General features: G+C 37.3%; 1 protein-coding gene across 1 annotated transcript in view; it reads left to right on the forward strand.

The window, feature by feature from the left end:
- Window positions 1-16,455, forward strand: part of LOC136877496 (ribonuclease P protein subunit p30) — a 286,160-nt gene that overhangs the window by 231,007 nt on the left and 38,698 nt on the right. Inside the window, exon 7 of the mRNA XM_067151598.2 lies at window positions 6,306-6,385. Coding sequence (XP_067007699.1) covers window positions 6,306-6,385 — 80 coding nt within the window. The remainder of the gene's footprint in view (window positions 1-6,305; window positions 6,386-16,455) is intronic.

Consider the following 16,455-nt stretch of genomic DNA (forward strand, 5'->3'; position numbering starts at 1 on the left):
TGCTTGTTGACACTTATTTACGAAATTGAGAAGGCCCCTGGTTGGCTATTCGCATACTCGGCACAAACAACATTCAGCTTCAACTACCTGTAGGCCTACAACACGCTGTTCGCCGCACAATGCGGGGACAAGGCTCTCGAGAAATAGTGCCCGCGCTAGTCTCGAGAAATCTCGAGACCTCGTCTCAGACTGCCCATCACTACTGCAGAGTTTTCGAACAAAACCTAAAATAAAGATAGGCAAGACATGAACCGAAGAAGGATATGGGAGTAGGCCTACTGGGCGAGTGTTGAAGTTCAAGACAGAATTATTTATCAAGGGAAATGTTTGATAAATTTCAAAGTTCTTTGAAATCATTTAAGAAAAGACTAGGCAAGCAATTGATTGGGAATCTGCCAAATGGGCAACAGTCCTAAATGCAGATCAGTGTTTGTTGATTGATTGATTGATTGATTGATTGATTGATTGATTGATTGATTGATTGATTGATTGATTGATTTTCTTGATCAGGATTTTGAGTAAAATATCAAGCACAATTAACCTACCATAATTACTTGCATAATTTTCCCACGCTTTTAGCAATTTTTAACTTCAAACAAGTGGGGAGGGAAAAAATATGCAAATTTAATTTTGAATCTAAAATGCCTATTAAATTCTACCACTTTTTCAGTATAGTCCTTTGGCAGTCACTGGCATACAGATGTTCCTCTTCATGAATCTATGCAGCCATTCCCTGTTTTAAACTTTGTGATTTCTATTTTGTGTTATTGTGTACCTTCACACCTTTAATTGTAGCATTTCATGTGAAACCGTATAGCTGTCGCTTCTTAATCCAGTTACATATTTTAAGAGTTTTTTTTCCAATTTCTGCATACTGGCCTGATTTTGTTCCCCAAAGCAATATGGATAAGGGCATCTTCTTGGCACACTGCAACTGTCTTCTTTATTATGCCAGGAGCATATATGTGATGTCTCTACACAAAACTCAATGCTGCAGCACAATTGTCATCATTTTCTGTTAACTCCATCACTGTTAATTTAACTATGTGCTTTAACTCCCATTTTCTGTACCTACTGTTAACCACTGTTCACTTATGTATGTAAAAATAATTAGTACAGAGAAAGGTTTCGTTATAGAATAAGTGCGTGCCTGCCGCTTGGTTATTACTAGCATATTAGCATTGCTTACGCCGTGTAGTCTCGTTACTGCAGTATTGCCACTTGCACTTCTCAGTTACCGTACACAAAGTGATGACTGGCCATTGCAACAATAGGGGTTCTGTTAGGCAGGCATTGGTAAACAGAACAGTATTTTATGGAAATGAAAGTCCATCCACGCTAGCTAGACTGTATGTTAAATAACGCAGTTATCTATGCATTAATTGACACACGTTTTGGAATGCATAGACTACACTATGTAGTTTTAATGTAATTACTTTTTTTTTTTATAGGGCTTCTGTGTGGACCATTGTGCATTTTCAAATAAATACTGTAAAATATTTTGAAATGTAATGATGGAATTAAGCAAAACATCAAAGGTGATTGTTTCGTTATTAGTTGTCAGATGAAGTAGTGACCAGAAACAGCAGAGAAAGTGCTAGATACATCAAATAACTGACAGTCGACTTGGTTGCTCGAACACTACATTACCTAATGTATATGTAGCCACTAAAAATTGCACCCTTTGCCTGAAGATTGTGGGCCACGATCCATTTGTCGATGCTGTGACCTTGAGGACGGCTTTGTACTTCGATATTGCATGATAACTTCTGTAGTATCAAAGAACAGCATATTACAACTATTTGCACACTTCTTGCATTATTCAATGAATGAATGTTATGTACAGTATAAAACATTGTGTCTAGTCATAGCCCTAATGTTTCCACGACTGCACATTTTCCAAGAAATAATTGGACAGCACACTGATGACAGAAAAATTCTACATAATCATGGTGGAAAAAATATGTGAATTTATATATTTCCCCAAATTTCCATTTCAAAATTAAGGGTGGGAAAATTACTTCAGAAGGAAAGATTATGTGGGTAAATATGGTGTTTTATTTTAACGTACAACAACTTAGATATAAGAAGTGTCTATATTGCTTTTTTGGCCATTCAATAATGCATGATGTTATCTCTGTGAAGCAGAGAATGAGAACATGAAGCACTGTTCCAGGCTCATTGTAATGGCATTGGTAGTTACTATAATTAGCTATTATTTACAATATATATGGTCATTACTGTTCGAAAGAGTTGTATTGAAGTGATTGTTCTACGGTAGTTGTTGGGAGCTTTTGGCCTGATTAATTAGTGTTTGATGTTGTGTATGCTGGATGACATTGAAAAAAACACTAGGGGTTAACGTTTGTAGACAGTGAATATCTACTCTTCCATCCTATTGAGCAGTCTGTGACATTATGAACTCGCCCAACTTCAGCACTACATTGTAAGTAGCTCAAGTTATCTGACGCAGGCTGTACTAGCTGTGAATAGAGGTTGATAGAGGAGTTTCCACCTACAGGAACTTTGGGAGTGAATATAAAAGGCATAAGAAGAATAGAAAGAGAATGCCTTTTCTTCTTCATAGATACCCATCAGAGACATATTTTCTCAAACTCTATATGGCTTTTTCAGTCATAATTATTTCTCTGTAATTTTTCTGGTGAATTACCTCTTCGTGCTCTTCACAATCCCTTCATTCTGTTAACCAGCTGCACAAAAGCTTCAGATCCAGTTATCCAAGTACCCATTACCATAGTCACCTAAAACAAGAATAACCCGATACCTATTACATCAGGTACAGATATCCAAAAGCTTGGGTACCTGCTTATCCGTTACACACAGTATCAGTCATACCTGATGATACAGTGCTTACATGTGTTCCCGGCAATATATGTTTTTCCCTTTCCCCTTTGTGCTTGCTTCTCTGCCCCACCACCTTTGTCTAGCTAAAAATTTATCTCTGTGCTTTGAGGATGTTAATTTATGTTATTTCTTTCTTTTTTTGTTTTTGTTTACATCACAACCAACCTTTTCTAAACACCTAAATTGAGGGTTAAAATATATATATTGTTTTGTTTATTATTATTGTATCAGAAATATCATTTTCACAGTTCAGTTACGCATAACAAATATAATGTCACAGTCTTGCCTAGACAGTCGGCAGGAGTAGACGTGCTGAGTCGGGTGTGCTGGTAGAGGGGGATTGGAGTGCGAGCGGTGCATGGAAGAGGGAAGACGGGAGTGAAGAGGAAGATGATTGGTGTGGATCAATATCGGGCAGTTATCGCAAGTTGGCAGGGGCAAGGGAAGAAGGAAACAGCCAGGCGTGAAGGAGGTAAAGTGGAGTCAAGATTGAAATGTGAGATGATATTGGTGGCAACGGTGATTATGCTACTGCTAGTCATAGGGGGTGTGGAAGTAAACTCTGGACCGACTCCCAATGGCAACATGAGCTGGGAAGATCTGGAGGTAATACGGAGGGTGGTTAGGGAGGTTGTGGAAGAAGTATGCCCATTTGAGCAAATTAAAAATATGATGAAGGAACAAGTGAAAGAATTTGAGAATATGAGGTGATGGATACAGGGAAAAACAGACGAAACAAGGACTTAAGTAGGAATCAAGGAGAGAGAAATTGCGTCACTCAAGGAGAAAATAAAGGATATGGAGGAAGAGGTGGTGAAGCTGAAGGCAGAAATAGAAGGCAATTGCCAAGAACGCAGGAAGAAATACTTATTTATATATGGAGTGCCAGAAGAAAAAGGAGAGGACAAAGTGTTGACAATCTACAAGGTAGTGGAACTCATCCAAAAAAGGATGAAAAATAACTTCAGTGAGATTGTAGAAAGGATAGAGAATTTGGCACTTGGTGTATTAAGTAACCAAGTCATGTTGATTGGGCTGCATGGTTGATTGTTGGAGTTGTGCAGAATGTGAAGTTTTTGAATTCTTGTTGAGAAGCCACCTCCACACTCTACCCAAACCGGATATGCCTGCCCTCCCCTCCACCCATATTTCTCCTTCCACCACCAGTCGCTCACTATCAGCTAAGCTACACACACGGCACCGCGAGGTGAGTGTTCATTCGCTTTGTGGTAATCTTTTCCTCTTTCCGTGTACTTTGCATTTTACTGGCTTTTCTCAATTTTAATAGGTCCAATTTGTTTTCCGCTTCGAAATGAGAATTCCACCAATTAATATCGCCAAGTGCAGTGTCTACTTTCTTCTCAACAAGAATTCAAGAACTTCACATTCTGCACAACTCCAACAATCAACCATGCAGCCCAATCAACATGGCTTGGTTACTTAATACACCAAGTGCCAAATTCTCTGCTTAAGTTGATACAGTGTATAGTTGACTCTTATTCTAGAGAGTATCAACTATACATTTTGTTACTCAAACATTGCACATACTTGTATATTTTTATATATGTGTCAGTTTACATTGTGTTCATTCTTAGTACCATAGCACTCGGTCCACAACCGTTACTTATTACCAGGACCTACTGAATTCCATGAGTCTATAATCATACTAAATTTTTTTTTAACCTACAACACAGAGCACCTCATTTGTACTTTTATTCCAGAAGTTTTAGCATGTTTAGTGTACTTTTTTTATTCACCTACGTCACACGTAATATTTCATTTTCATTTGCAACATTTTGAGCGCCATAGCCCTTGCCTAATTCAACCACACCATATTGTAAATTATATTGTAAATTATATATTCATAAGATTCTTACTGCTTAGAAACATGTTTTAGGATTTAGCCAAATGTTGTTGGCTGATGATGACCCCGAGTAGGGTTGAAACTAGTCCCATGTAATGTAAATAACATTGTAAATACAACTTAGTATTGAATAGGTGGAAAACTCTCCTGTGCATTATTTATATGTTATCTCAGTTCAATACGGACCAACAACATGAAGTTCATAACCGTTGATAGTTTGAAAATGTCTAAATAACTGGTCTCTATTCATTGTCCTTATTGTCATGAATTGTAGATTGCAAAATTATTACAAACCAGTACTCGGATAGTACGAGAGTCAGCTTTTGAGTGAACAGGTAGGCTACATGTTTCCTATCAGCCAATTTTTACCTAAACACACTGGGCAATGCTCAAATAACTTGGTACCTGGGTACCACTACACTAGTTGATTTTTTCTGATTGGGTATTTTGTGTTGGGTTGGTGAAGAAAATGTAAACCTAGTTTGGTTAATATGGTGTTAATATGAGGAATGATCATCATTGGGGTAATCACATTAACAAGGTTGTAAAGAAAGGTTACAGATCTCTTCAAGTGGTTATGAGGGTATTTACGGGTTGTAAAGAAGAGGGTGTATAAGTGTTTGTAAGGCCCCTGGTTTTGGTGTATGGGACACGCACCAGGACTACTTGATACGAGAACTGGAAAAGATTCAAAGGAAAGCAGCACGATTTGTTCTTGATGATTTCCGACAAAAGAGTTGTGTTACAAAAATGTTGCAAACTTGGACCGGGAAGAATTGGGAGAAAGGAGACGAGCTGTTTGTCTAAGTGGTATGTTCCGAGATGTCAGTGGAGAGATGGCGTGGAATGACATTAGTAAATAAATAAGCTTGAGTAGAGCTTTAAAAAGTAGGAAAGATCATAATATGAGAAAGTTGGAATTGAAGAGGACAGAGTGGGGGCAAATATTCATTTGTAGGATGAGGAGTAAGGGATTGGAATAATTTATCAGGGAAATGTTTGACAAATCTCCAAGTTCTCCAAAAACAATCAATTTCAATTTATTTATTTCAATTTATTTCAAATTATTTATTGACCTGAGTGTTCAAGGAACTAAGTAAGCAAATTTTTAGCTTTCTGTCACAAGGTTCCATTTTTATTAAACAACTGAGTTTAACATGGAGAGTTGATTGTACAACAAAACCTTTGTAGATAGTAAAAGTGATGTGGTATATTGGTGTTACTGCACCTTTTTTGATTTGATTGATTGATTGATTGATTGATTGATTGATTGATTGATTGATTGATTGATTGATTGATTGATTGATTGATTGATTGATTTCTGTATCCAAAAAGGCGAGGTAGACAATAAATAGGAAATCAGCCACCTGGGTGACAGTCCTAAATGCAGATCATTGATGGTTGATTGATCTAATATTGAATACTACAGTGACTTTTTAGTATAATTTTGACCATTATTTTAAGCTATGTGATGGCTCAGAAAATACTGTGAGGAATAGGAAGTATATGTTTTTGTTAGTTGCTAATTTAAGATATGCATTCAGCATTTTAATTAATGATCCTTAACTCTTTGAAGAGGCTTAATATTTGGATTGAGTGAAGAACAAGCAAAGAATGCTATAACTGGTGCTTGTAGGACTTTACTATTACATGGAGGTATGTTTAACTATGTTGATGTGAATACTGTTTTGTACTTCTTAAAGTTGGTATTTTTTTCGGAAATAAAACCTGTTTAATCTTCCCTATAATATACACTTAATTTCAATGAATTCATTACACTGAATGTACTGAATAGAAGGATTGAACAATGGGGATTGAGGATCAATGTAGAAAACAGCAAGTGAATGGTGATAAATAAAGTAAAGAAGGAAAAGGAGCTGTCAAAATTGGTAAGTTGCACATGTCTCTATACTAATTTGTTTATAGATTGAATTCCATTAAAGGTTCTGTTCTCTCTTTTCTGATTTTTTGGGGGAAAGTTTTTCTTGTGGGTTTTTTTCATTATGATCTATGGAGACTGTGTGTTGTGGAATCTATAGAACATGAATGTGAACTCTGTTGGTGGTTCAGGGATTTCTGTTCCATGGGAAATTATATATCGACCTGAGTGTTCAAGGAACTAAGTAAGCAAATTTTTAGCTTTCTGTCACAAGGTTCCATTTTCATTAAAAATTGAATTTAACATGCAGTGTTAATTGTAGATCAAAACATTTGTAGATACCAAAAGTGATGTGATATTGGTGTTACTGCACCTTCTTTTGATTTTATTTATTTATTTATTTATTTTACTTATTGCAGTGGTTCATGGTGTTGGTTACTGTAGTCACGTCCTAATTCGTGAACCATGGGCAACGCCTGAGTGGCCTAGTAAGTGGTCCTGAGAGTCGGGATACCAGTTGCTATGGAATGGGAGTGGGCATCTCGGACATATTCTGAGTCATGGCCCTCCTTGTGCTCAGGCGGCTGGGACTATATACAATCCACTGGTGGTCCAGAACCCCTTAGAGGAGAGATCCTCACTTGGACTATGTGTAAGTAGGGTAGCATCCTGCTTCATGAATTTATCAAGTTCAGAACATTTTAAGCAAGCCTCAGACCTATGGGAGTACCGGAGTTTCACTCCCATTTGACAGGCGAGGGACTCCTTGGAAACAACTTGGTGAACAAAATGGAATTCGATGGGGGGCTATCAATATTGATAGAGCTTATGGAAGAAAGTAGAACTGGCTGAGTCAGCAAAGAGGATGCATCTAGATGTGCTAGGAGTAAGTGATATTTGGGTAAGGGGAGATAACGAGGAAGAGGTAGGAGATGATGAAGTGTACTTGATGGGTGTTAGAAAGGGAAGGGCAGAGTCTGGGGTAGGGCTGTTTATCAGGAATACCATTGCACGCAACATAGTTTCTGTTAGGCACAGAAATGAGCGAATGATGTGGGTAGATTTGGCAGTTGGAGGAATTAGGACAAGAATTGTCTCAGTGTATTCACCATGTGAGGGTGCAGATGAGGATGAAGTTGACAAGTTTCATGAAGCATTGAGTGACATCATGGTCAGAGTCAACAGCAAGGATAGAATAGTGCTAATTGGCGATTTCAATGCGAGAGTTGGAAATGGAACCGAAGGATATGAAACGGTGATTGGTAAATGTGGGGAAGCTATGGAAGCTAATGGGAATGGAAAGTGTTTGCCGGACTTCTGTGCTAGTATGGGTTTAGCTGTTACGAATACATTCTTCAAGCATAAGGCTATTCACTGTTACACATGGGAGGCTAGTGGTACCAGATCCATAATAGACTATATCTTAAACAACTTCGAATTCAGGAAATCTGTTAGGAATGTACGAGTTTTCCGGGGATTCTTCGATGATACAGACCACTATCTGATCTGCAGTGAACTAAGTATCTCTAGGCCTAGGGTAGAGAAAGTGAAATCTGTCTGCAAACGAATAAGGGTAGAATCTCCAGGACGAGGAAATTAGACAGAGGTATATAGATATGATTAGTGAGAAGTTTCAAACAGTAGACAGTAAGCAGGTTAGGGATATAGAAAGAGAATGGGTGGCATACAGGGATGGGTAGTAGAAACAGCAAAGGAATGCCAAGGAACAACTGTGTGTAAAGATGAGAAAAGGCGAACATCTTGGTGGAATGGTGAAGTGAGAGCAGCTTGTAAACGTAAAAAGAAGGCTTATCAGAAATGGCTCCAAACAAGGTCCGAGGCAGACAGGGATTTGTACGTAGATGAAAGAAACAGAGCGAAACAAATAGTAGTTGAATTCAAAAAGAAGTCTTGGGAAGATTTTGGTAATAACCTGTCAAGCAGCAGGGAAACCCTTCTGGACAGTAATAAAGAATCTTAGGAAGGGAGGGAAAAAGGAACTGAACAGTGTTTTGAGTAATTCAGGTGAACTCATAATAGATCCCAGGGAATCACTGGAGAGGTGGAGGGAATATTTTGAACATTTTCTCAACGTAAAAGGAAATCTTCCTGGTGGTGTTGCGAACAGCCAAGCTCATGGGGAGGAGGAAAATGTTGGTAAAATTACCCTTGAGGAAGTGGAAAGGATGGTAAATTAAACTCCATTGTCATAAAGCAGCGGGAATAGATGAAATTAGACCTGAAATGGTGAAATATAGTGGGAAGGCAGGCATAAAATGGCTTCATAGAGTAGTAAGATTAGCATGGAGTGTTGGTAAGGTACCTTCAAATTGGACAAAAGCAGTAATTGCACCTATCTATAAGCAAGGGAACAGGAAGGATTGCAACAACTATCGAGGTATCTCATTGATTAATATACCAGGCAAAGTATTCACTGGTATCTTGGAAGGGAGGGTGTGATCAGTCGTTGAGAGGAAGTTGGATGAAAACCAGTGTGGTTTCAGACCACAGATGGGCTGTCAGGATCAGATTATCAGTATTTGCCAGGTAATTGAAAAATATTGCAAGATGAATAGGCAGTTGTATTTGTTTTGTAGATCTAGAGAAAGCATATGACCGGGTACCGAGAGAAAAGATGTTTGCCATACTGGGGGACTAAGGAATAAAAGGTAGATTATTAAAATCAAAGGCATTTATGTTGACAATTGGGCTTCGGTGAGAATTGATGGTAGAATGAGTTCTTGGTTCAGGGTACTTACAGGGGTTAGACAATGCTGTAATCTTTCACCTTTGTTGTTTGTAGTTTATATGGATCATCTGCTGAAAGGTATAAAATGCAGGGAGGGATTTAGTTTTTTCTAGTTGTTTTACGTCGCACTGACACAGATAGGTCTTACGGCGATGATGGGACAGGAAAGGGCTAGGAGTGGGAAGGAAGCGGCCGTGGCCTTAATTAAGGTACAGCCCCAGCATTTGCCTGGTGTGAAAATGGGAAACCACAGAAAATCATTTTCAGGGCTGCCGACAGTGGGGTTTGAACCTACTATCTCCCGAATACTGGATACTGGCCGCACTTAAGCGACTGCAGCTATCAAGCTCGGTACCAGGGATTTAGTTAGGTGGAAATGGAGTAAGCAGTCTGGCCTATGCTGACGACTTGGTCTTAATGGCAAATTGTGCCGAAAGCCTGCAGTCTAATATCTTGGAACTTGAGTATGGTTTGCAAATTAGCCTTTCGAAGACTAAATTGATGTCAGTAGGTAAGAAATTCAACAGAATTGAATGTCAAATTGGTGATACAAAGCTAGAACAGGTTGATAATTTCAAGTATTTAGGTTGTGTGTTCTCCCAGGATGGTAATATAGTGAGATTGAATCAAGGTGTAGTAAAGTTAATGCAGTGAGCTCGCAGTTGCGATCAACAGTATTCTGTAAGAAGGAAGTCGGTCTTTTTTCAGACCAACTTTGCTTTACTTGAGCGAAAGCTGGGTGGATTCAGGCTATCTTATTCATAAGTTAGAAGTAACAGACATAAAAGTAGCGAGAATGATTTCTGGTACAAACAGGTGGGAACAATCACAGGAGGGTACTCAGAATGAGGAGATAAAGGCTAATTTAGGAATGAACTTGATGGATGAAGCTGTACGCATAAGCCGGCTTCGGTGAGGCGAATGGAGGAGGATAGGTTACCTAGAAGAATAATGGACTCTGATATGGAGGCTAAGAGAAGTAGAGAGAGACCAAAACGATGGTTAGACTCAGTTTCTAACGATTTAAAGATAAAAGGTGTAGAACTAAATGAGGCCACAGCACTAGTTATAAATAGAGGATTGTGGCGAGGTTTAGTAAATTCACAGAGGCTTGCAGACTGAATGCTGAAAGGCATAACAGTCTTCAATGATGATGTATGTATGTAATGTATGTTTGCATGTACTGTATGTATTGTCCCCTTGTCCGGGGTCGCTAAGTCGGTAGAGCAAGAGTCCCAATGGGTGGAACGTTCGCAGTGCCGTCTTCACTATTTCGGGACAGACCTTATGTAATCTATATTTGCAGGGCAATAGGTGATTGGATAGGTGACACAGCATAATGAAAATCAGAAGAAAATAACCATAACATTTATTAATAAAACATCAGTCTGTACATTAAAAATAAAAAAAACCTATTCACTTACATGCAACTTCAACATAATATGACTGCTTTTGATCTGTTAATGTGAGCTTATATACACATGCTGCTTATGGGTTCCATTCCTTACAATCCATCATCGCATAACTTCTTGTTGAAATCCATGCTTCCGGTCTGAACTGTTGATTTACAAACTGTAACATTGAACAGACCACAATGTTAGTGAAAACGTCATTATAACCAATATTGCTACATTTGATCATTTAATTATACTATATTTTCCTTAAAGAATAAATATCTTTACCAATACTTTCAACTTCCTTTTCAAACTCTTGGCTAATTCCTATAAATGAATTCCCAAATTCTTCACAAACTCTTTAGGAATTTCCAGAGAATTAATTGAAGAATTTTCTAAACACTGAAAATTTGTTGGAAAAATTCCTTTACAAATTCCTGACAAATCCTTTACAAAACTTGGAAAATTCTTTTATAAAACTTGGAGAATTCTTCGGCAAGTTTCCCTCCTCAGATTACGTCTGACTGTATTCCTATATTTAAATTTTTAAACAATCATCAACTTTCTAAGTTACTTATAGCTGGATAGTAGAGTATCACATAAATAAATGCACAACAAACTGAATGAAAAGTCCACATGACCAGAATCCATGAAAAATCACAAAAGAAGCTAATTCTCTACGGCTTGAAATACATTGATAGACCGTCACGCAATTTCACTAATACACTAATACTATTAACATCTCAATTACAGATAACTTCCACTTCATACAATACAACTTTCAACAACACGCCGGAACCCAGCGCACATCGGCACAAATATGGCGTGCCACTACAGCTCCTCTTCGCAGTCAGAATGAGAAAATGTCTCACCCCAGCTTTAACGCTCTGACTCTGCAGTTGCCGTATACATTCTAATCTCTCCACAGCAGTTCACAACACAAGCAACTCTATTCTATCTCACCAGACCAGTAAAGAACAATAACTTCATCCCGAAGTCTGCCATACTTTATTCCACGGAACAATATTCAATTTGTCTCACCGGCATTTCACACCGATGTCTTCACATCACATTCAATGCTACAGAAGTCAACTAAAAGAATAAGCGAAAGTTTCAACCCGCAACATTTTCCTAATTAGCAATTACCCACTAATAACTGTCACCATTGTTGCCGTTCAAACGCACCGAATACCCATGAATCTCCATCCACACTGACCAGTCTCCATACCGATCTCGGCGCTGCAACTGGAAAACTTTCAGCTTGATGCCTATAAAACCTCGTTTGGCTATGAAATATTTCCCTACCCCTGGTGATTTTAACTAAAATAAACTGCTCTACATATTTCTGAAATGTCAATGCTAATTCCTTCTTCCAACCTCTAAAACATCAGGACGCACTTGGTACTGAAATTTTTTTATCCTTGCACACCAGCTGCTCTTGTGTAATTATGTATATAATTGTAAATTCTCAACTATTCAATTAGATAATGTAATTACTATATAGTTACCAACTATTGACATTAGTTTTTATTACAAACATTTACGCTGAATGTTATAATGTAAATATTTTTAAAACTTTATCTCAACTGTTCAATTGAACAATGTAAATACTGTATAGTTACCAACCTTTGACATTAATTTTTGGTTACAAACATTGACGCCGAACACTACACCTTTTCTCCCTTAATTGTTATAATGTAAATATTTTTAAACTTTTTTTTTTTTTTTCCTATGATTGCGTCAACTGTTTCTCCAGAGCACCACTGCCGAACTCTACTATGTTTATTTTAGGCATTGGTGCTGACTTTTCATCTATAAACCTATATGTTCAACCATCACTTTTGTACAACTATTTCCCATACTTAATTTTTGTAACTGTATTAATATGTATTAATTTGTACATGTCAACTACTAACCAGTTACCTGATTTTTTACCTTGAGGTGATATTTTGACTGATGCCCTCAATGAAGGGCGAAACATGTCTCAAGTGGAATCAATAATAAATTCCTAATTTATACAATTTATATGCATTGAATAGGTGGAAAAGACAAACCTTTAGCATCCTACATTTCACAATCTATCCCAATTATTATCAGCCAATTTTATCACAGCATCAAGATCATTATTATTATCTTATTATTATATCTCCCTTCTGGATTAAGTTGAGGACCCTTGCATCATATTCACAGATCATAGCAATGAATAACACCGTGACATGCCATAAATGACCAAAAATTGGATGAATAAAATCATCACTACCATCAGTTACTGACGCTTCGAAGAATGCACTCATCCAGACTCATGGAAAAATTCTTAAGTCTCCTTTACATAATACAAGTTGTTGAGTCATAATTTATTGTTATTCCCTGAATGACTAATCATATCACTATAATCGCAAATACCATAACAACTAACATGAACCCTAGCGGTCATCATGATGTCAAATATTCAAAAAAAAGAATCATCGCACAATCGACGCTCATATTTATCTCTCAATAACAACTTTAAATTATTCTGACTCATTATTATTTCCGTGATTGTTATTCCTAAGTGCATCATCTCGAACTGTCGACTGACCACAACTATCACCTTCCCTTCTAAGGTCAGAATTATTTCACAAGTCATTCTCTACCAATGCTTCGGTTAAATCATTGCTTTAACACTGACTGATAAATTATTATTATTATTATTATTATTATTATTATTATTATTATTATTATTATTATTATTATTATTATTATTATTATTATTGTCGTGATTTTTAATGAAATCTTTTATTATTATTATTATTATTATTATTATTATTATTATTATTATTATAGCCTTCATTTCCCTGTAATGCATTTTGAAGATCTTAATTACGCTCATACGCTCATGAAATTCACCATCAAATAGGGATTAATCAATGAACCAACACAGCAACATCAAGAATCAATAAAATGAGATCAATGAATCAATAAACCAGTGTCTACTCTACCAACACCACTATCAAAATTCTACTACTCTAACTAAATTCAACGTTTCTTCATATAAGAATACAATCCAACTAGCAATCTACAGAAAGAAAGGAAATTGTTACAAAGGTACTTATTGTTCCAATGTATATCTCCAGCGTCTTGTATACAGGTGTAGATGTAGTTTCCTCTTCCGGATTATGGTGGATTATAGATGAACAAGTTCATCGTGCTGGCTCACACACGTCGGTTTAACACCTCATGATTCCTGTGCAGCCAGATATTATTATTATTATTATTATTATTATTATTATTATTATTATTATTATTATTATTATTATTATTATTGTTATTTATTTTCCACCAATTGTAGGTACAATTTATGGATGGTGAATGGAGAAAGGGCATAGCCCCACATACACGAAAGTGCCCCCATCACCAGATATTGTAGAATCACTCCAGCGATGTCTTGGAGTTCCCCAGGATTTCCGTCTTTGATGGTCCATGATGACAACTGGCTCTTGGAGATTTTGCTGAAACTAAAATTTGATTTTAGAATTGGATCCTCACTTTTTGTATTCCAATAGTTTGCCTTACAATACTTAACTGGCGCAATGATGTACAATGTGGTTCAAACTCATTAAAGCTTCAAATCTCGACCCTAGTATCCATTTAAAGCACTTCATTGAGTCGTCATAATTTCAAATACTCCACTACAATACTTTTGAAACGATGTTCCTCGGCCAGGTTTAATCTCGAAGCTTACAGTTCGATGATTAATTTACCTCGTGGTGACTACCAGAACATTCCATTACTGCGACAAAAATTCGGCATAACGTCTTGCTGTGACTGTCCGTGGTTTGTAATGTTTCACCCAGTCGAATGTACTGCAATGAGATATCATACTTGGCTGACCCATCTGTACGAAAATTAATACTAACATACTCGAATACTATAATGCCATGCAGTACTGTCACATAGTCAATTAAATTCTCCAATACTATTAACAGTGTCTATCGTATTCCTCTGTCGCTCAGTCTTACACTAAAAGAAGACATTCTGTTACTCTTCCTTCCCGAAGATTTCCGTCTGTAGATCGGCTCCATTCGTTTTCATTGGTCGACAGCTATTCTGCGACGTGATTCGTTGTTCCATATTTGGTGTAGATTTTTCTGGAAACCTCTTCCCCTTTTGTCATCTGGCGCTCGCTGTATGACGTAATCCGAGTGACGTATCAATGTCCTTGACCACCTGACACAGTTTAGCTTTCCCGCAAGGGAACGGCCTGGTAACCAGCTGATGCTAGTTTGTGCGTATACCCGTGTTACATTACGAGAATTGAACCAACCTCTCTAAATCCAATAAAATATAATTCGGACAGGTACAGTATGTATGTATGTATGTATGTATGTATGTATGTATGTATGTATGTATGTATGTATGTACATATTTATCCCAGTTTAACAGCTGGGTGCCTTTCTTGACGTCAACCCTATGTGGAGGGATGTATTTACTATTGCATATTTCTATGATGTTTTGTAGTGTGATATATTGTATGCATATGTATATTAAGATGAATACAAACACCCAGCCCCGTGATCTAGAGGAATTAACTATATGCAGCCAAATCCCTGACCCAGTCAGGAATCAAACACAGGACTCTCTCAACCAAATGCCACTAAGCTGACTTTTTTTGCTAGTTGCTTTACGTCGCACCAACACAGACAGGTCTTATGGCGACGATGGGACAGGAAAGGGCTAGGAGTGGGAAGGAAGCGGCCGTGGCCTTAATTAAGGTACAGCCCCAACATTTGCCTGGTGTGAAAATGGGAAACCACGGAAAACCATTTTCAGGGCTGCCGACAGTGGGGTTTGAACCTACTATCTCCTGAATACTGGATTCTCTCCGCACTTAAACGACTGCAGCTATCGAGCTCGGTAAAGCTGACCATTCAGCCAAGGAACTGGACACTGGTGTTTCTATACCAATCTTGGTTAATTATTAGAGTATTTTGATCACTATCTTCCATAAAATTAATCCTAATACATATTTGTAGAAATAAATCTCAAACAAAAATCACCACCTCTAATTATCACCAAATGTGAATTATATCTCTTTGTTAAAAACAAGGGAAACAAATAGTTTGTCTGCTGAATAAGACATTGATATTTATTCATTGTGTCAGAAGAAAAAGAATAAATAAATAAATAAATAAATAAATAAATAAATAAATAAATAAATAAATAAATAAATAAATAAATAAATAAATAAATACATACATACATGCAAATGCATACATAAAAATACAATTAAAATATTTATTGACAACATGATGTGGTCACAGAATTACACTTTAATGGGCCAAAAGCTGGCCTGTTCAAGTGTGTTAGTTGTTGCCTTGAGCAGATCTTCCACCGTGCAACTAGTTGGGCATATACTACTTTGGAACAAGTACGAAATCTGTGAATTGTTCTTCTGAGCATTCACCCGACTGAAATTTGTCATACATTTCATGACCTCTAAACACAATCTGTTGAATAATTTCCAAGTCACCCAATCTGCCATATGATGGAAGATGTTCATGTGGCGTCATCCATTAATTTTGTTGCAGACTTCTGGCCTGCTACTGTTGAACCCTTGCTAGTCGCAATGTTCCTGTATCTCTTTGTATCTTATGGAACTCCTTCCTGATCTGAGATATTGACTGGTTGGCTGATCTCAACACAGAGGATGCACCTGAGATGTCAT

Source organism: Anabrus simplex, chromosome 7 (genome assembly GCF_040414725.1).
Source record: "Anabrus simplex isolate iqAnaSimp1 chromosome 7, ASM4041472v1, whole genome shotgun sequence".
Taxonomy (NCBI): Eukaryota; Metazoa; Arthropoda; class Insecta; order Orthoptera; family Tettigoniidae; genus Anabrus; species Anabrus simplex.